We start from the raw sequence: 21,587 nt of genomic DNA, 5'->3' as shown, positions 1-21,587 counted from the left end.
CAGTAAGTTAGGTAGGCTGATTGAGTGGGGCCATGAAACTGTACTAATTATTCAGTCATAAAAATACTGGACGTAAAATCTGAATAGAATTACAAGCGGTAACGGGCAGTGGCACTACCGTATCTTGTTGAAAATATCAAAAGTCCTTTTCTTTTCTGTATATACTCATAATAAAATGGACCCAAAATTATTCTCATACACATCTGAATTCACGGGGTCATCGAAAAATATAGACGCAATTATCCATCGTATTCTTACTGTACACCATACCTCTACTTTAAATGGGATGTAATGGTATTTCCTGTACAATATGCAGTTTAGGGCAATCTTCTTTCGACAAATTCTCGTAGAATTTGAACAAAGGCTTTGTATTGAAAAACAGATCTTTTTGATGACAACGTAATTATTGTCCCACCGATTAAGCATTTGGCTTTATTGTCACAACTGAGAAAAGATACAAAAGTTCAAAGTTCCCAGTTCGATTGAATTGGACTTTCGGAAGTCTTTGCTTTCTTCAAAACAGGTTGCTCCATTATTATGTAGTTGTCTTGCGCTTATCTATTTCACTGATAAACAATCCATCTATCACCAAACGCTTCGTCGCCCTCAACACACCACACCATCCGAGTCAAGCCGAGTTGGACCGATGCACAGAGCCGGTTTGCACGCGTGAGATTTTAAGTGTTTGAGAGGCCCTGGTCTAAAGAGTTAAATGGTATTACAGAGATCCAGTACATCAATGAGAGGATTATAAATGCAACAGTTCACCTTGGGAAAGAGAAGCTGACACTGGTGCAAATGTATGTCCCTCAGACAGGTTGCAGTCACGATGAAAAGAACAAGTTTCTCAAAGACCTAGAAGAGACCATTGGTGAAGGGAGGGCAATCATCATTGGGGCCTCAACACACAGCTTGGGACAGACAGGAATGGCTATGAGAAAGTGACAGGACCGCATGGCTATGGGAGAAAGAATTCAGAAGGGTAACATCTCCTAGACTTCTGCATAAGAAACTGTTTGGTAGTATAAAACAGTTGGTTCACAACAAAAGAGTCAGTCACAAGCTTACACGTTACAGCTGGGATGGAAAGAGCAAGACGGTCACTGACTATGTAATTACAGGTAAAGAAAGAAGTAGACTTGCGACTGATGTCAAGATGATTCCAAGTGAGAATCTCAATAGCAACCACCGGTTATTAGTAACAGATCTTATAGACATTAATGTACCAAAAATAACAATCGAAAAATTACGTAAGATTAAGGTGTGGGAAACTAAACAGATTGGAAAGAGGACCGACTATCAGGACCGTGTAAGAGGACAACTGCCTACATGCAGAAGAAGTGGAGAGTGGTGAGGTAGAGTGGACAAGATTTAAAAACACCTTGATAAAAGAAGCAATAGAGGTTTGTGGGAAGACAAGTGTGACTAAGGGAAAAGGAGACACCCTGGTGGAATGAAAGAGTAAGATCCTCAATAATGGAAAGGAACATAGCACAAAAAGAACAAGATAGAGAGAAATCCACGCCAGAACAGGTAAGGGATGAGGGGAAGATCAGAGACCTCGAGCAAATTTACCGGGACAAGAAAATGAGAGTTAAAAGAGTAGCAGAAGAGGAGAAGATAAAGTGCTGGGAGAAATTAACTCAAAAACTGAAGGAAGACAGCAGAAGCAATATGAAACTATAGTTCAGAGTGATCAAAAATAAAAGGAATTCAGTTGAAACCATCAAAGCAATTCAAGATCCTTATGGAAACCTGGCCCGGAAAGAAGAGGGCATCAGAGAGGTTCTGAGGAATCATTTTGATCACCTATTGAACAGGAAAGAAGCAGATCAGAGAACAAAAAAAACAGATGTAGAAACCTGTACAGAGGAACCTCCCATTACATGGGCAGAAAGAGAAGCAGCAGAAGATGATGCTGCATGGGAAATCCCCAGGAATCGATGAAGTCAGCACGGACATGATTAAAGCAGCCGGAGTCCAGGGTTTACAGTGGCTACACAGAGTGCTCAATGCAGTATGGAATGATGGCAAGAAACCTACTGACTGGAGCAAGGGTGTCATTATCCCTCTGTTTAAGAAAGGAAATCACCAAAAATGCTCCAACTACTGGGGAATAACACATCTTTCTCATGGTCTTAAGATTCTTGAGAAAATCTTAAAGAGAGCAGATTGCGATTCATCTTAGAGCCACAGTCTGAAGAAGAACAGTATAGCTTCAGGCCTAACAGGTCCACAACAGACCTAATCTTCAGTGTCCGTATGTTAATGGAAAAATATTGGGAAAAAGGCAAAGATCTGTTTATGGTTTTCCTTGACATTGAGAAGGCATATGACAGCATTGCAAGAGAGAAGATGCGGGAATGCCTGAGAAAAAGGAATGTGCCAGAGGGACTGGTGAGGAAAGTTCAGATGCTGTATGAGAACTGTACCAGCTGTGCACGATTGGTTGACGGACATTCATCCTGGTTCAAGACCGAATGTGAAGTCCAGCAAGGTAGTGCATTATCCCCTTTATTGTTTATCACCATCATGGATGACATACTGAAGAACATAAAAAAAACCTCAGGTGAACTAAATGCAATGGCCTTCGCTGATGATGTTGTGATCTGGGGAGAAACTGAGGAAGAAGTACAGTCGAGACTCAATGAATGGAAGGTTAAGTTCCAGGAGTTCAATCTCAAGATAAGTGAACTCAAAACATTATAGTGATGGCAATAAACAGAGAGGAATGACTATCAAACATCATGCTAGGAAACCATCCACTAGAAAGTGTGGAAAGCTTTACATACCTTGGCAGTGTAATATCTTGAGATACACTAGCCACAAAGGAGGTGGCAAATAGAGTACAGAAGAGCTCTCACTTTTACCGGCAAGTACGAACACTCCTCTGGGATCCCGAAGTACCAACAAAATCAAAGCTGGTGATGTTCAATCAGTACTTCATACCAATTTTAACGTTAGGTAATGAAACCTGCACCCTATCTAAGAACGACTCATCCAGGTTGCGGGCGTCCGAGATGAAGTTCCTTAGGTCCACACTTGTTACATCATTGTTAGATCAGGTCAGCATGTCCAGAATGAGGTGGTTTGGCCAATCAGAACGAATCAGCAACCTACTTACCTCCATCGACATGACGATCTTACCACTAGATGCAACTAATCATGTTCATACACTTAATATACAAGCCATACTGGAATTGATCTCCTGATTACAAATAACCCGCATAAAGTTCTTAAGTATGGTCAATTTCCTGTACCTGGCATCTCAACTCATGACTTAATTTACCTGTGCTACTCTCTATGTGTACCAAAATACAGAGCTAAATACATTAGTTATAGGGATCTGAAAAATATCAATCTACAACAACTCCAATATGATCTTGATTTATGAATTTCATTTTCCGTATTGACATTTACCAATCATCATAAAAGGAAAGAAAAATTCCACCTAATCAATACATTTATTTTCTTGTAAAGTATTACAATCTAGGACCGGTTTCGACCCTTCATAGGTCATCCTCAGCTATATCAGAATCACATTTGCATTTCTATATTATACCTCTGAAAGACCTTCATGATATATTGTTTCATAATTTTCAGTGAAAACTTATCTTAAAAACTTATAAATTTCTAAGCGTTGTGTTAAAATTAAAATTACAAAACTTTGTCTATTATACACATGCCCTTTGGCTGACAGAATCCGTCCTTGGGTTGATTAAGCATCTAACTTAGGTATTGTTGCTTATTCTGTTGAATCGATTCCCTTTTATACTTATGTACAATCGTGAATAGACTATCAGTAAAATTTGATAAATAAAACTTGCGTGATAATTATAATAAAATATCATGTTACATCTTTACACCATATTGCTGGAGTGATATTATTTTAGGTAGAATATAAATGCGTGTTGACCTCTATAAAATATTTTTACATAAACACACTAATATATTTTAAAGTCTAATCATTGTACTTTAAAGTCTAAAATACTTATTGCTTTGGATCTTGCGTTGTTATGTGGTAAAATATTGTAACAATTTGTCTTTATATAACATCAGATATTGATAATATTTAAATATGCCGTGTATGGTTGGCTTTTAAGTCTAATGATTAAATGTCAGTTCCTTCTTGCATAAAATTACAAGTTTCATATTGTGTTGATTACGTATCGTATAAAACGTAAATGTCTATTAAATAGAATGCTTATCATTTACTACAGAAGTTTTTTAAAAACACTTGAATGTCTAGTAATATAGTCAATGTATTAGTGACACTGAAACGTGTTGGCCTTGATTCTTGCGTTATATTTCCATAATTTGCCTTTTTTTTATATATGTCGAATGTTGGTCTTTATAGGTTCCATTTGTAAATAACAGCACTTTCCTATAATTGTGAAATGGATCAATATAAGCTTGATACGTGTTAAATTATGCACTATATGTGTGATTCAGTTCTGGCCTAACTTCTGTTCTGGAGTTTTCTCCCATCAAATGCCGTAAGAATGTGGTGGTTCGTCAAACGGCCAAGAAACTCGCATTTCAAACATCCAGCAACTTTACCAGCCTCAAAAAGGGAAAGGAAAAACCACATTCTTACGGCATTTGATGGGAGAAAACTCCAGAACAGAAGTTAGGCCAGAACTGAATCACACATATAGTGCATAATTTAACACGTATCAAGCTTATATTGATCCATTTCACAATTATAGGAAAGTGCTGTTATTTACAAATGGAACCTATAAAGACCAACATTCGACATATATAAAAGAAGGCAAATTATGGAAATATAACGCAAGAATCAAGGCCAACACGTTTCAGTGTCACTAATACATTGACTATATTACTAGACATTCAAGTGTTTTTAAAAAACTTCTGTAATAAATGATAAGCATTCTATTTAACAGACATTTATGTTTTATATGATACGTAATCAACACAATATGAAACTTATAATTTTATGCAAGAAGGAACTGACATTTAATCATTAGACTTAAAAGCCAACCATACACGGCATATTTAAATATTATCAATATCTGATGTTATATAAAGACAAATTGTTACAATATTTTACCACATAACAACGCAAGATCCAAAGCAATAAGTATTTTAGACTTTAAAATATATTAGTGTGTTTATGTAAAAATATTTTATATAGGTCAACACGCATTTATATTCTACCTAAAATAATATCACTCCAGCAATATGGTGTAAAGATGTAACATGATATTTTATTATAATTATCACGCAAGTTTTATTTATCAAATTTTACTGATAGTCTATTCACGATTGTACATAAGTATAAAAGGGAATCGATTCAACAGAATAAGCAGCAATACCTAAGTTAGATGCTTAATCAACCCAAGGACGGATTCTGTCAGCCAAAGGGCATGTGTATAATAGACAAAGTTTTGCAATTTTAATTTTAATACAACGCTTAGAAATTTATAAGTTTTTAAGATAAGTTTTCACTGGAAATTATCAAACAATATATCATGAAGGTCTTTCAGAGGTATAAGATAGAAATGCAAATGTGATTCTGATATAGCTGAGGATGACCTATGAAGGGTCGAAACCGGTCCGAGATTGTAATACTTTACAAGAAAATAAATGTATTGATTAGGTGGAATTTTTCTTTCCTTTTATGACGACTCCAATATGATGCGTACAGTTTACCTTGGGAAGATATAAAGCAGTTGCACGACACAGACATGAAAGTGAGAAGATTTAACTCTCTACTCATAGGACTATATGACAAGCATGCTCCAGTTAGGCAAGCTAGAGTCACTCGCTCGCCTGCACCTTGGTTAACAAGCGATATAAAAGCAACAATGGCTCGCCGTGACGCAATGTTCCGCCGATACAAGGAAACAAATAATGAACTAGATTTTGAACAGTATCGTCTCTTAGTAACAGAACAAAGCAATTAATTCGCAATAGTAAATTTAATCACATTAAAAATGTAACAAGGAACTTAAATGCACGTGAAACCTGGAACGAACTTCAAGCTATGGGAGTTAGAAAATGCAAAGAGCCACATATGACAACTATATCTCTTGATACACTTAACTCACTTCGTAACTAACCCAATAAAGGAATCTCAACCTCAAAATCATATCAATCTAAATAAAAGAATCAGTGACCCTACAGAAAACGAACATAATTTCTCTTTTCACCCTGTCAGTATAAATGATGTAAAGCGTATTTTGAATTCAATTAAGTCACAAGCTAAAGGAGCAGATAACATCCCAATAGGCTTTATAAAAAACATTATTGGCACGGTCCTACCAATTATTACCCACGTTGTAAACCACTATCTCACCACAGGAACGTTTCCAACTGCATGGAAGGATGCTCTAGTAACCCCAATATTAGAGCATACCGGTACCACAGCAAATGCGCCATCCGATTACCGGCCTATTTCGATTCTTCCCCCTCTCTCGAAAGTTCTTGAACGAGTTGAATTCTTAACCAGACATTCTCTTTTTGACTCATTGCAATCTGGCTTCAGAAAGGGACACAGTACTAGGACTGCACTTCTTTGGGTAACAGATGACATAAGACTAACAATGGACAAACGGCAGGTGATGATACCGACACTCCTTGACTTTAGTGGTGTGTTCGACATGGTTAATATAGACATACTATTATCCAAGCTACGCTCTCTGCATATCAGCCCGATAGCCCTTAATTTTTTAAAGTCATACCTTATAAATCGTCACCAGTGCGTAGTGGTAAACTATCAAAGATCCCAATGGGCTGTAGAATCATCCGGTGTCCCTCAAGGGTCTGTTCTAGGGCCCTTACTGTTCGTCTTGCATATTAATGGCATATTTTCCACACTTCAGTACTGCAACTACCACTTATATGCTGATGATATGCAGATATACAAACACCACTACAAACAATTTACATGAAATACTTCAGCATATTAATTCGGATATTGAAAGGCTTACCGCCTATGCTAAAAACAACCACTTATTCCTAAATCCTCGTAAAACACAAAGTATTATCATAGGAAACTCTACATTATTACATGTAATAAGCAATATCAATCCTCCTCCAATCATAATCAGTGACATTGCTGTACCGTACCTTAAAAATGTAACTAATCTTGGAATTTCCATCAATGAGAATCTAACCTGGAATGAACACGTAACAAATGTATGTAATGTTCATGCAGCTTTATATCCCCTCTAACGTCACAAGAATTCTTTTCCTCAAAAACTTAAATTAAAATTAATCCAAGCACTACTATTCCCAATTTTAGACTACTGTGATACAGTACTAGTCAATCTAAATGCTGAACAAGCTTTGAGACTTCAGCGAGCACAAAACTTATGCATAGGATATGCCTTCCAACTGCAACATTACCCTCAACCAACTGCGACATTACATTCATGTTACACCATATTTCAAAATATTGGGATGGCTACACATAAATGAACGAAGGAATTTTCACCTAATGACATTTGGTTACAAAGTGCTCTCGATGAACACTCCTACTTACCTCTTATCTAATTTTTGTTTCCTTTCCTCATTCCAATAAATTAGTACCCATTCTGGTTCCGTACTTGAAATTCCACTAAGTCAAACGAATTCCTACAATCATTCCTATTTAGTTACTGCATCGAGACTCTGGAATACACTCCCAATGGACATTCGGCACCTTACTTAGCCTCATAAATTCAAATCTGCCTGCCGAAATTTTTTCCTGGGAACATAAAACTGAGTTGTGCGGGTCATTGTGTGTATGTTGTGTGAATGGGTTTTCTTCATTTATTATTATTTTATTATTATTAGTACTACAACTTCCCCCATGCCGAGGCTCCCACAAGGACAAAGTAGTATTGACACACTAATTGCTGTACTGATATGTAGGCCTAACTTAGTCTTAGAATTATCTGTCAGTAGAATTATCTCTTTTTAGAATTTCTATGTCTTACTCTTATGTTTACATTTTTAAATTTTATTGTTTATAGTGGTTAAGTGTAAGAGAGGGCCGTGAGACCTAACTTCGCCACAAATGTAAGTTAGGAATAAATAAATAAATAAATAAATAAATAAATAAATAAATAAATAAATAAATAAATAAATAAAGAAATAAATAAATAAATATACACAATAGCGCAGATGTGAGCTTGCATTCGGTAGACAGTGTCTTCGAACCCTACTGCCAGCAGGCCTGCAGAAGGATTTCCGTGGTTTCCCATTTTCACACCAGACAAATGCTATGGCTGTAGTTTAATTAAGACCACGACCGAGCTCGATAGCTGCAGTTGCTTAAGTGCGGCCAGTATCCAGTATTCGGAAGATAGTAGGTTCGAACCCCACTGTCGGCAGCCCTGAAAATGGTTTTCCGTGGTTTCCCATTTTCACACCAGGCAAATGCTGGGGCTGTACCTTAATAAAGGCCACGGCCGCTTCCTTCCCACTCCTAGCCCTTTCCTGTCCCATCGTCGCCATAAGACCTATCTGTGTCGGTGCGACGTAAAGCAAATAGCAACAACAACATTAAGACCATGGCCAATTCCTTAACACTCCTAGTCTCCATAAGACCTATTTGTGCCAGTGTGATGTAAAGCAACTTGTAAATAATTATAATAATTAATACAAAATACACAAGCAACTGTTGCACACGTTCCAGTACAACTCTCAGAAGCAACTAACTGCTGGGATATTTCATCACCTAGCTTCCCATGCTGCAGTTGAGAGAGCCAGAAATTGGCCTACGGCAGAATGATTCAAAGTTTTCTCATAAAATGATAACACAGTATCATTAATCACAATTACAATCTGTAAACATGGTAGTACACTTCCCTCTCTCTTTCTAATTTTAAATTATTTTGTCTGGCCCACTAGGGTCTTGACATAATTACAGAATTTAATAAAAATAGCCTTTTTCAATTTTTATTGTTTTACATCCAGTACTTTTCTACACCAGACTCTTTCCTACCTTACCTTTGAGGACACTATTATAGGACATTTCCAAATTAATAAATATCATTTATCAGATCTTCCCACACTCCCACTGCTTCTCAATATTTTGTCTCACAACAGCAATGGCATCCACCAAGTGAAAATGTTGGATCCCCCTGTTCAGAAACTTAACTGCCCTTTGATACGCAGTATTTCCATCTTTTCTTCCCAGTATTCTTTCCATTATTTTGCCAAGATATACCTTGAAACATAAGTATTGGCCAACTCAGAAGGGCACAACACTTGAAAGCCCTGCACACTGATGACAAACTTATTGCTGCAACAGTTTCATTTCTTAATAACACCTGACCACAACAAAACAAGTTAATATATTTGAATGTCAGGTATTGAAACAACATGGTTTAGTTCCTTGGAAATCCTGTACAACTCTTTGAACTCAGATCACTGATGACTGGGCACACAATTTGGATCAGACAGATTTATCCCAAACATACTATGTGGTTCTAGACTTTAAGAAGATTGTCATTCAGAGTAACCTGCTGGCAAGGCTGAAGTCATTCTTCATAGGCCGAACACAGTGTGTTCAGTAGAGCTGTCACTGAGCTCAGCGGTAACCTCAGGAGTGTCACAGAAATTTTTTGTGAACAAATATTTTCAATATTTTGTTGTTAGAAAGAACTAAAAAACTGTCTTGATGCTGATTCTGATTTACCACGAGAGTAGGAAATACTGAACCAAACATAAAATGTCTTGCCATAAACAAAAAAAGAGAAGAAAATACCCACTTGCCCCTGTTGATGATATGGCATATTTTCTTGAAAGTTGAAATCCATTATGTAATGATGATAATTATCATGAATGAATGTTATAATAATGATGTTATTGTTTTTATGTCTCACTAACTACTTTGATGGTTTTCGAATGAATTAACTAACAATTTAATTCTTTCATTGTAAAAAATGATAGTGAAGTCAGCGTTATTTCACTAATTTAATGATTCTTATTTATTAATTATTACAACATTGTTTCCAAGTCTGGAACGTGGCACCTATGATCTAGCTCTTTCAAAAGATGGAAGTCACATTCCTTAGCTAATAGGGAACTAATGGTACAGAACATTCAGAAGGATGAATAAAAGGATTAATGAAATATTACAACATTGGCCTGTAGTGGGTTCTGATGCATTCTTCTCCTTGATTATAATTAAGCAAAATTAAAAAAAAAAAATGCTTATTTGAACTCTTGGCTAAAATAATACTGATTATTCTGCATGTCATTGTTAAAATATTCTCACCTTCATGTTTTCAATGAACACTTCTATCCTTTGGTCCACATATTTTGGATGCTTGTTTGACTGCACAATAATACGAAGGCCATGTACACCACCATATCCTCTAACATCACATGATACAATGTAACCTAGTTGTTCCTGCAATCATACAAAAAATATATTAACAATGATGACAGCTAATTCAAATGCAAATGAACAGTGGCTGAAATAACAACTAAAATTTTAAAAAGGATTAAAATGGCTTGGGACACCAAATCCTGATCTTAACATAGATAATATATGTACATAATATGTAAAGCATACATGGTATAAACAAACCCCCTTAAGCCCTATAACCACTGCATTAATAACTTCGCCGGAGTATTGTATTCAATACCATACTTCTAACGGCAGGAAGTCAATATAAGAGCGGTTATGATATCAGATATTTGAAGACTGCGTTGAACTTGCAACTGTACTATAGGATTAATGTGCAAACAAAATACTGATTGTCTTTTAGTCCACTGAACATGTATCAGTTTTAGGAGGTGCCAGTGTCAGAACTTTCTTGAAAAACGGGTTCTCCAACTTGACAGCAAGACTGTCATATGCCTCTTCCAATAAAGTATTCTAAATTACACAAGATGATGATCTGGGTTTTTGCCCAGTCAAATGAATGTTGTATAGAGATTTTTTCCATTACGTGAATACTTCGCTCTGCATCCTCAGTAGAGGATAGGAAAAGACAGGTGGAACAGGGTCATGGGAAGGAGAAAAGGGAGGAGGAAGTAGCTTCTGCAGCTATCAGGAAAGATAGGGCTGACCAGGAGGGGAGGGGATCAAATGAGGTGGGTAGGGTTGAGGCTCTGGTCATGGGGGATTCCATCGTTAGACACGTGGGGAAAGTGTGTGGAGGAAAGGGAACCAGGGTAGAATGTTATCCAGGAATTAGATTGAGGCAGATGTTGAGGAAAGTAGAAGAGAGGGAGGAGGGGAAGGAGAAGGTGGTAGTGTTTCACGTTGGTACCAACAACGTAAGGCGAGCTGATATAAGTACCAACATAGTTGGAGATGTGTGGGATCTGGTAAATGCAGCACGGGTGAAGTTTAAGAAAGCGGAGATTGTTATTAGTGGAATACTGTGTAGGAGGGATACTGACTGGAGGGTGATTGGGGATTTAAATGAGACTATGGAGTGGGTATGTGGGAAACTGGGAGTGAAATTTCTAGATCCTAATGGGTGGGTAGGAGATAGGGATCTGCGCTCGGATGGCCTTCATTTAAACCGCAGTGGTACGTATAAGTTAGGAAATTTGTTTGGAAGGGTAATAGGGAGGTACATTCAGGGAAACGGGATGGCCTAGGGAGCGGTGATAAGGGAACAGGGAACTGGAAATCAAGTAGGGATGACATAAAATTGTTAGTGTTGAACTGTAGAAGTACTGTAAAGAAAGGAATAGAATTAAGTAATTTAATAGATATATATTTACCAGATATTTTAATAGGAGTTGAATCATGGCTGAGAAATGATATAATGGATGCAGAAATTTTCTCACGGCACTGGAGTGTGTATCGTAGAAATAGGATAGGAAAGGTGGGAGGGGGAGTTTTCATTCTGGTGAAAGAAGAATTTGTAAGCTACGAAAAAGTTAAAGATGAGACACATGAAATTCTAGGTGTAAGGCTCATTTCTAATGATAATAGGCAACTTGATATATTTGGAGTGTACAGATCGGGAAAGGGTAGCACTGATGCGGATTCGGAATTATTTGATAGGATAGTCAGCTATGTGGGAAACGACATGGAAAGAAATGTGATTGTAGCGGGAGATCTGAATTTGCCAGATGTCAATTGGGAAGGAAATGCGAACGACAGGAAGCATGACCAACAAATGGCAAAAAAGTTAATATGGGAAGGACAGCTGATTCAGAAAGTGATGGAACCAACCAGAGGGAAAAATATTTTGGATGTGGTGCTGATAAAACCAGATGAGCTCTATAGGGAAACTGAAGTACTAGATGGTATTAGTGATCATGAAGCTGTTTTTGTGGTAGTTGAAAATAAATGTGATAGAAAGGAAGGTCTTAAAAGTAGGACTGTTAGGCAGTACCATATGGCTGATAAAGCAGGTATGAGGCAGTTTCTAAAAAGTAACTATGATCGGTGGAAAACGGTAAATAAAAATGTAAACAGACTCTGGGATGGGTTTAAAGAAATTGTTGAGGAATGCGAAAACAGGTTTGTACCTTTAAGGGTGGTAAGGAATGGTAAAGACCCACCTTATTATAACAGAGAAATAAAGAGACTAAGAAGGAGGTGCAGACTGGAAAGAAATAGAGTTAGAAATGGCTGTGGAAGTAAGGAGAAATTGAAGGAACTTACTAGAAAATTGAATCTAGCAAAGAAGGCAGCAAAGGATAACATGATGGCAAGCATTATTGGCAGTCATACAAATTTTAGTGAAAAATGGAAGGGTATGTATAGGTATTTTAAGGCAGAAACAGGTTCCAAGAAGGACATTCCAGGAATAATTAATGAACAAGGGGAGTGTGTATGTGAGGATCTTCAAAAGGCAGAAGTATTCAGTCAGCAGTATGTAAAGATTGTTGGTTACAAGGATAATGTCGAGATAGAGGAAGAGACTAAGGCCAAAGAAGTAATAAAATTTACATATGATAACAATGACATTTACAATAAGATACAAAATTTGAAAACTAGAAAAGCGGCTGGAATTGATCAGATTTCTGGGGATATACTAAAGACAATGGGTTGGGATATAGTACCATATCTGATGTACTTATTTGATTATTGTTTGGCCGAAGGAGCTATACCAGATGAATAGAGAGTTGCTATAGTAGCCCCTGTGTATAAAGGAAAGGGTGATAGACATAAAGCTGAAAATTACAGGCCAGTAAGTTTGACATGCATTGTATGTAAGCTTTGGGAAGGCATTCTTTCTGATTATATTAGACATGTTTGTGAAATTAATAACTGGTTCGATAGACGGCAATTCGGATTTAGGAAAGGTTATTCCACTGAAGCTCAACTTGTAGGATTCCAGCAAGATATAGCAGATATCTTGGATTCTGGAGGTCAAATGGACTGTATCGCGATTGACATGTCTAAAGCATTTGATAGGGTGGATCATGGGAGACTACTGGCAAAAATGAGTGCAATTGGACTAGACAAAAGAGTGACTGAATGGGTTGCTATATTTCTAGAAAACAGATCTCAGAGAGTCAGAGTAGGTGAAGCTTTGTCTGACCCTGTAATAGTTGAGAGGGGAGTTCCTCAGGGCAGTGTTATCGGACCTTTATGTTTTCTTATATATATAAATGATATGAGTAAAGGAGTGGAATTGGAGGTAAGGCTTTTTGCGGATGATGTTATTCTCTATAGAATGATAAATAAGTTACAAGATTGTGAGCAACTGCAACGTGACCTCGAAAATATTGTGGGATGGACAGCAGGCAATGGTATGTTGATAAACGGGGCTAAAAGTCAGGTTGTGAGTTTCACAAATAGGAAAATTCCTCTCAGTTTTAATTACTGCGTTGATGGGGTGAAAGTTCCTTTTGGGGATCATTGTAAGTATCTAGGTATTAATATAAGGAAAGATCTTCACTGGGGTAATCACATAAATGGGATTGTAAATAAAGGGTACCGATCTCTGCACATGGTTATGAGGGTGTTTAGGGGTTGTAGTAAGGATGTAAAGGAGAGTGCATATAAGTCTCTGGTAAGACCCCAACTAGATTATGGTTCCAGTGTATGGGACCCTCACCAGGATTACCTGATTCAAGAACTGGAAAAAATCCAAAGAAAAGCAGCTCGATTTGTTCTGGGTGATTTCCGACAAAAGAGTAGCGTTACTAAAATATTGCAATGTTTGGGTTGGGAAGAATTGAGAGAAAGAAGGAGAGCTGCTCGACTAAGTGGTATGTTCCGAGGTGTCAGCGGAGAGATGGCGTGGATTGACATTAGTAGACGAATAGGTTTGAATGGCGTCTATAAAAGTAGGAAAGATCACAATATGAAGATAAATTTGGAATACAAGAGGACAAACTGGGGCAAATATTCATTTATAGGAAGGGGAGTTAGGGATTGGAATAACTTACCAAGGGAGATGTTCAATAAATTTCCAATTTCTTTGAAATCATTTCGGAAAAGGCTAGGAAAGCAACAGATAGGGAATGTGCCACCTGGGCGACTGCCCTAAATGCAGATCAGTATTGATTGATAAGAAAAAAATGACTATCAATGACAAAAACTTCACTAACAATAGCGGCTGGAACTTGGAAATTACTTGACTGTTCGTGTACTGATTAAATTATACTCTCCTTCCTCACCAGATGGCACAAGTGGCGAACGCATCGTAATAACAGCCTAAAATGAGTACCAAAATGGTGAGTCCTCGGAAAATGCTAAGGCGTCACACCCACATGCGATGCATAGGTCTTCAGGTACTCTTTTCTTTTTTGCTATTTGTTTAACATCGCACTAACACATCAAAGGTTTTCATTATAACATAAAATATTTCCACGCGAATTAACAGCAGACATGTTTGTTCACATCTGACACTGCAGACATAATGAACTGTTGTCTACTGATTACTGTGTGTTTCGTCAAGACAGACATCAGGTGCATAGTAGCAAAGTGAAAGGGGGAGGGATTATGATTGCTGTGAAATCTCCTCTAAGGCCAGATTCCCGGCCAGAGCTGACGGGAGACTGGGAGTGTCTCGTGGTCAAGGCCACCCCAACATCAGGAAGGTCTGTGTTTGTAGTGTGCTTCTACCTGCCACCGGACGAAGTTACTGCTAGAATGAGTAATCTTCGAGCAACACTTGCCAACGTCACAGCTGTTTTAAACCCACAGGATATTATTGTAGTTTGCGTAGACTTTAACATCAGGCATTTGGCTTGGAATCCTGGTCCCGTTAGAAAACAAAGATGTGCGGAAGTCATCTTACTTCTTGAAATCGTCAGTGAATTCAGACTCAAGCAAATGTGTCATTTCCCAACAAGAAACAAGAACTTCCTGGACCTGGTTCTAATCTCGGAACAATACTTCGGACACTTGGACTGCATTGAGATGGAAAAGGTAATTACATCCGACCATCGAGCTGTAGAATTCACTCTATCTCTACTGCGAGTTATGCGCCCCATACCGCAGAGGAAGTTAATGTTCGCATGGACTAAGGCCGATTTTCCTCAAATGAGAGATCTCCTTTTGTCGTGTCCCTGGAATTTAATCGAAGACTCCCCCTCCGTCGATGAGGTGTTAACCCTTTTCTACGAACTCCTTCACGCTGTAATAAAAGACACTGTACCATCCCAGATAGTTAGCATGCGGAAGTACCCATGCTGGTACGACTCTGAGGTAATAGATTAATTAAAAGAAAAGGAGAGGGCAAGAAGGAAGTTTTAAAGAACGGGCCATAGTAGTGATTATGTGCAATTTTCGACCATACGTGGTGAATTTAAGCGTCTTCAGCTCAAAAAATACAGAAACTATATAACTTCGATGGAATCGAAATTAGCTGCCAACCCGAAGTGTTTCTGGAATTTTGTAAACAACAAACGGAGGTCATCTCGCCTGCCATCTACTATGCTTCAGAACGGGAAAGAATTACAGGACAAGAGGAGCATCTTGGACGGTTTTGCTGATACCACTGAAAAGCATCACTCACCTACCGCAAAGTCTAATCTATCCACTACGTGTGTGATATAGGCCTAACTTCAATAGTGACCTCTCCAGCAGAGGTATCTTCAATTCTTGAATGTTTGGATACCTCCAAATCATGTGGTGCAGATGACGTACCCACAATAGTTTTGAAAGAATGTGCATCTGAGCTAGGTAGGCCACTTAACATCACAATAAATATGTCATTCTCGTCAGGGTACTTTCCGTGTGAGTGGAAGAAAGGTTATGCCATACCAGTGTTCAAGAAAAGAGATAAAATGTTGTTTGATAACTATAGGCCTGTTGTGTTATTGTCTCTGATTTCAAAGGTGGCAGGGAAGATCGTGTATAAGAGATTGTGCAGTTCATTTTCACAGTATATTAATATAGCGCAGCACGGTTTTGTACAGAAACGCTCTACCATGACCAGTATGGCGGTGTACATCAATTTCATTTCAGAATGTCTGGATAGGAAGCAACGAGTGGATGTTGTTTACACGGACTTCTCCAAAGCCTTTGATTCAGTTCAACATGATGCTCTACTCATCAAATTGTCAGCATATGGGATAGGAGGAAGTGCTATGAAGTGGATTAGAAGCTACCTCACAATAGGATTTGCGTAGTAAAAACTGATGGTATTATGTCAAAGCCGTACCACCCTACTTCAGGTGTCCTCCAATGCTCTTTACTAGGCCCTCCTTTCTTTGTCATATTCTTAAATGATATAACATAATTTATACAACACAGTAATTGCCTTCTGTATGCTGACGATCTGAAGATCTTTAAGGTGATCAATAGTGAGTTGGACTGTAAGTTGCTACAGTCTGACTTAACCTCCTAAGTAACTGGTGTAAAAAGTGGCTGCTTGGTTTGAATACTTCAAAATTCAATGCAATTATATTTTCACGTAAGTTGGAACCAGTAAATTTCCCTTACCATTTATGCAATTTCCAAATAGCTCGAGTGAATGAAATAAATGATCTTGATGTGACACTTTCAAACTGTTACGGTCTTTCCTTCGAGAAACATTTAGACAACATTTCTAGGAAAGGGTTTAAATTACTTGGCTTTCTGAAAAGAAACTGTGCCGAATTTGTTTCCCCTAGAACTCTAATAACTTTGTTTGCATTCTAATCAGGCCATCGTTAGAATACTGTTGCGAGGTGTGGCTACCCTCTCAGCAGTATTTAGTATGAAACTTGGAAAGCGTCCAAATAAGGTTCATTAAATGGATCAGCTACAAGGGACTGGGTATTTCTCTCTCTTCTTCCGATTAAGAGTCTTTTTGTGAGACTATCAGAATGAGGACATTGCACTCACTCCACAGATGTGCCAATGCCCTCTTTCTTTATAAGTGTCTGACGAATAGAGTGGATTGCTCAACATTATTGGAGCTGATTCCATTACATGTTCCTCGTCGCAATACTAGGCAAATGTATATTTTTTTCATCTGCCTAAAGAAAGAACTGTGGCTTGTGCTAACTCATGGCCTGTGAGGGCACTAACATCACTGAATGTGGTGGGTCAATCAGTGAACCTTTTTCACTCACCCCCGTCTAAAATCAGATGTGCCCTAATGACCTCATGAACGTAAGACCCTATCTGTATAATATGTACTCGTAAATATGTAAATGACCGGGCGAGTTGGCCGTGCGCGTAGAGGCGCGCGGCTGTGAGCTTGCATCCGGGAGATCGTGGGTTCGAGCCCCACTGTCGGCAGCCCTGAAGATGGTTTTCCGTGGTTTCCCATTTTCACACCAGGCAAATGCTGGGGCTGTACCTTAATTAAGGCCACGGCCGCTTCCTTCCAACTCCTAGGTCTTTCCTATCCCATCGTCGCCATAAGACCTATCTGTGTCGGTGCGACGTAAAGCAAATAGCAAAAAAAAAAAAAAAAAATATGTAAATGTTACTAGATATAGTTTAATAATGTAAATTATTTAAGGAGATTTAGTTTTTATTTATTTATTTAAGGTGTTGTAAATACGCATATATAAAGGTCTCTAGGTTTAGTTTGAATTTGGTTAATATTTTAGGAAATTAGTGTTATTTATTTAAGGTGTATTTGTTGTATATTATGTTTTAATGAATCATCTTTAATTGGGAAAATAACCTGTTGATGAGAAATAAATCTATCTAAATCTGTCAAAGCCTTCTGCATTTTGTATTAAGCCTGCACATATTTTAAAAGGAAACATCTATGGTCTCTAGATAAAGCACATTAAAGGTCTGCATTCTCTGTTTACGGTCGGTTGAAATAAGGTAGTCATGTAGTAAATGAGCATGATCTGACCGACCGCTTGGCACTTGACAGTCTGAATGAACACATCACATTCACTACGACATTCATTCCAATCATGGATCGGGAGACCAGAGAGTGAAAGCAAAACTTCAGAGGAAGGAATCTGGATTACTAAAGTAAGAAAGGATGAATAAGTGTAGGAATACTTCTTCCTATTAACAACTGCGAATGGTCAACATGTAGGATATCTGCCATGTAAACAATGTGCTTCCTTATTGACGTTTGTATCTGATCCCTCATATATGAAAGCACATGTGTGTACAGTGCGGTTGAATACAGTACATCCATTGAACAAAGTACCACATGATATCTAACAAACATTACACAGAAGTGCGTGAAACCGTGTAAAACAGAGCTTCATCCATTTACAGTTGTTTCGGGAAGAGGGTTTCATGTCAAAAACAGTTAATGTTGGCGCAGACTAACGACTAATAAACGTTGCAAATATTCCTCCTACAACAACTCATTTATTAAAAGATCACCTTTCTGATGATGATCCCTTTGCATGTACAGAAATTCAATTTTGTTTTTTTACAATTGGCTATATGTCGCACTGACACAGATAGGTTTTATGACGATGATGGGACAGGAAGGGGCTAGGGGTGGGAAGGAAGCAGCCATGGCATTAATTAAGATACAGCCCCAGCATTTGCCTGGTGTGAAAATGGGAAACCATGGAAAACCATCTTCAGGGCTGCCGACAGAGATTCAATTCTAATAAAATAATTTTATTAATGGGTCCACCTGTTCAATTCTTATCATGTTGATTGTAATTAAAGTTCTTTAAAATTCTTTTAATATTCGTAAGTTGTAATCCTCTTGCATGGTGGAGAAATAACAGCATAGAATATCCAAGACTTGCTCTGCTAGTAAAGAAAATATTGTTTATTCCAGCATCCAATTTGGCAAGTGAAAGAAATTTCAGTTCAGCTGGTAACCAAATTAGTGACAAAAGGAGCTCACTTAATCCAGATAAAATAAATGGTGCTCTCTTGATCCATTCTGTACTAAAACAAATAACAAAAATAATGACGAATGTTTGTGATGATGTGAAAGATGGTACAAGATTATGTTCTGTGACAAGTTGATCTCGCAGTGGTTGTAGTAAGTTTGTAATTATATTAATTAAATGAAAATTTTGTAAAAATATTTCCATAGTGTGCAACGTTTTATAGTCAGCCACTCTCCTTTCCTCGCTCTTTTCAAGTTTGATCGTCGTAACTTCGTTGATACTATCCGTAAGTGCATCAGCTGCCTTACGCCAGACTAAATGCTGCTAGCCAACCTGATGAAATCCGACCGAGATACAGCCGAACGTATGAGGGTTAAATGAGCAGGAGTGAACGAACTGGGTGGTTTGCAGACCTCTAGTGCACATATTAGTACGAGTTAGCTATATTCTTCTATCTGCCGATAGGTGGCTTACTCATGCGACTGGAAATACAAGTACGTTTTAGTGCGCTATGGGCAGGAGGTGCTCTGCTTCCGCGGTATGCATTACTACACTATGGACGTGCGAGAGTTAAGTAACAGGTGTACATAGATGACAAATATACAGCACATTGAGTGAATGACTTAGTAAAAAGAAGAGTATGAATTTGGGAAAAACCAAAACAAAATGGAGACGGTGGAAGAAAACTACCTACCGTAAACTTTTATAGCTGCACCCAGGTCTTGCAAAACTGATAGCCAGTGAACCCATTAAAATGATTAGGATTTTTATGTATTTTCACCACTTCCTGTATAATCCCCCTAGTGTGTTTTGTGTGGGTGAGAGCTCGAACATCTTGGAACAACGTCGTGACCCGCTTTTTTTGACTGATGTCATGTGGCCTATGGACAGGCCTGAAGCAGGTCTTCGTAGTTGATGCCCACATGTGACCTGCACATCGGTGTGTGTGTGTGTGTGTGTGTGTGATGAGGTATGAAGAGTGTTAGCGCACCACCTGCTTCAGTTGGATAACACCAAGTGGACTGCTCAAGGCTTTACATCCCCATCAAATTAATACATACATACATTATCATTATAGACTGTTACACCTTTCAGCGTTCAGTCTGCAAGCCTCTGTGAATTTACTAAACGTCGCCACAATCCTCGATTTGCAACTGGTGTTGTGGCCTCATTTAGTTCTATACCTCTTATCTTTAAATCATTAGAAACCGAGTCTAACCATCGTCGTCTTGGTCTACCTCTACTTCTCTTACCCTCCATAGCAGAGTCATTTATCCTCCTCCATTCGCCTCACATGACCCCACCACGAAGCCAGTTTATGCGTACAGCTTCATCCATCGAGTTCATTCCTAAATTAGCCTTTATCTCCTCATTCTGAGTACCCTCCTGCCATTGTTCCCATCTGTTTGTACCAGCAATCATTCTCGCTACTTCCATGTCTGTTACTTCTAACTTATGAATAAGATATCCTGAGTCCACCCAGCCTTCGCTCCCGTAAAGCAAAGTTGGTCTGAAAACAGACTGATGTAAAGATAGTTTCGTCTGGGAGCTGACTTCCTTCTTACAGAATACTGTTGATCGCAGCTGTGAGCTCATTGCATTAGCTTTAAGACACCTTGATTCAATCTCACTTACTATATTACCATCCTGGGAGAACACACGACCTAAATACTTGAAACTATCAACCTGTTCTAGCTTTGCATCACCAATCTGACATTCAATTCTGTTGAATTTCTTACCTACTGACATCAATTTAGTCTTCGAGAGGCTAGCCCATCAAATTAAATGGTAAAATTAATTAATCTTAATTAATCTGGTGATAAATTTCAAAACACTATTGTGTGTAAATGACTGCAACCCTTTTAATGTAACTGGCCTCAAGTGTCTGCTCTCTTATCTTCTATTGGTGTTGATATCTAAATTTACATACTTTTCTGGTTAAATTACATATAATAATGTTATTGGCTTTACGTCCACTAATTTTTTTTTTTACAGATTTTAGAAACGCCGAGGTGCCGAAATTTAGTCCCGCATTAGTTCTTTTACGTGCCGTTAAATCTACCAACACGAGAGTGACGTATTTGAGTACCCTAAATACCACCGGACTGAGCTAGAATCGAACATGCCAAGTTGGGGTCAGAAGGCCAGCGCCTCAAGGTTAAATTACAACCTGAAGTTTAAATTTATGTAAGTGCTGAAATTTTGATATTTGATTTTGAGGAATTACTGCATCGAGATTCTTTTAATATTGTTGCGGTTTACTTATTCCTTATTTTGATATTTGATTTTAAGGAATTACTGTATTGAGATGCTTTTAATATTATTGCGGTTTACTTATTCCTTATGATGATATCTTTCTTAATTTAAAATTTACTTTTCCTCACTTGAAGTCTCATCAATGTTTGCAGTTTAATTAAATTTCTTTATTGTCTGGCATCTCC

General features: G+C 38.1%; 1 protein-coding gene across 1 annotated transcript in view; it reads right to left on the bottom strand.

The window, feature by feature from the left end:
- Nucleotides 1–21,587, bottom strand: part of Ide (Insulin degrading metalloproteinase) — a 644,148-nt gene that overhangs the window by 141,769 nt on the left and 480,792 nt on the right. Inside the window, exon 19 of the mRNA XM_067140877.2 lies at nt 10,232–10,366. Coding sequence (XP_066996978.2) covers nt 10,232–10,366 — 135 coding nt within the window. The remainder of the gene's footprint in view (nt 1–10,231; nt 10,367–21,587) is intronic.

This window comes from Anabrus simplex, chromosome 2 (genome assembly GCF_040414725.1).
Source record: "Anabrus simplex isolate iqAnaSimp1 chromosome 2, ASM4041472v1, whole genome shotgun sequence".
NCBI classification, from domain to species: Eukaryota; Metazoa; Arthropoda; class Insecta; order Orthoptera; family Tettigoniidae; genus Anabrus; species Anabrus simplex.
Note: the sequence above shows the minus strand (reverse complement) of the source record. Positions and strands in the feature narration are given on the sequence as shown.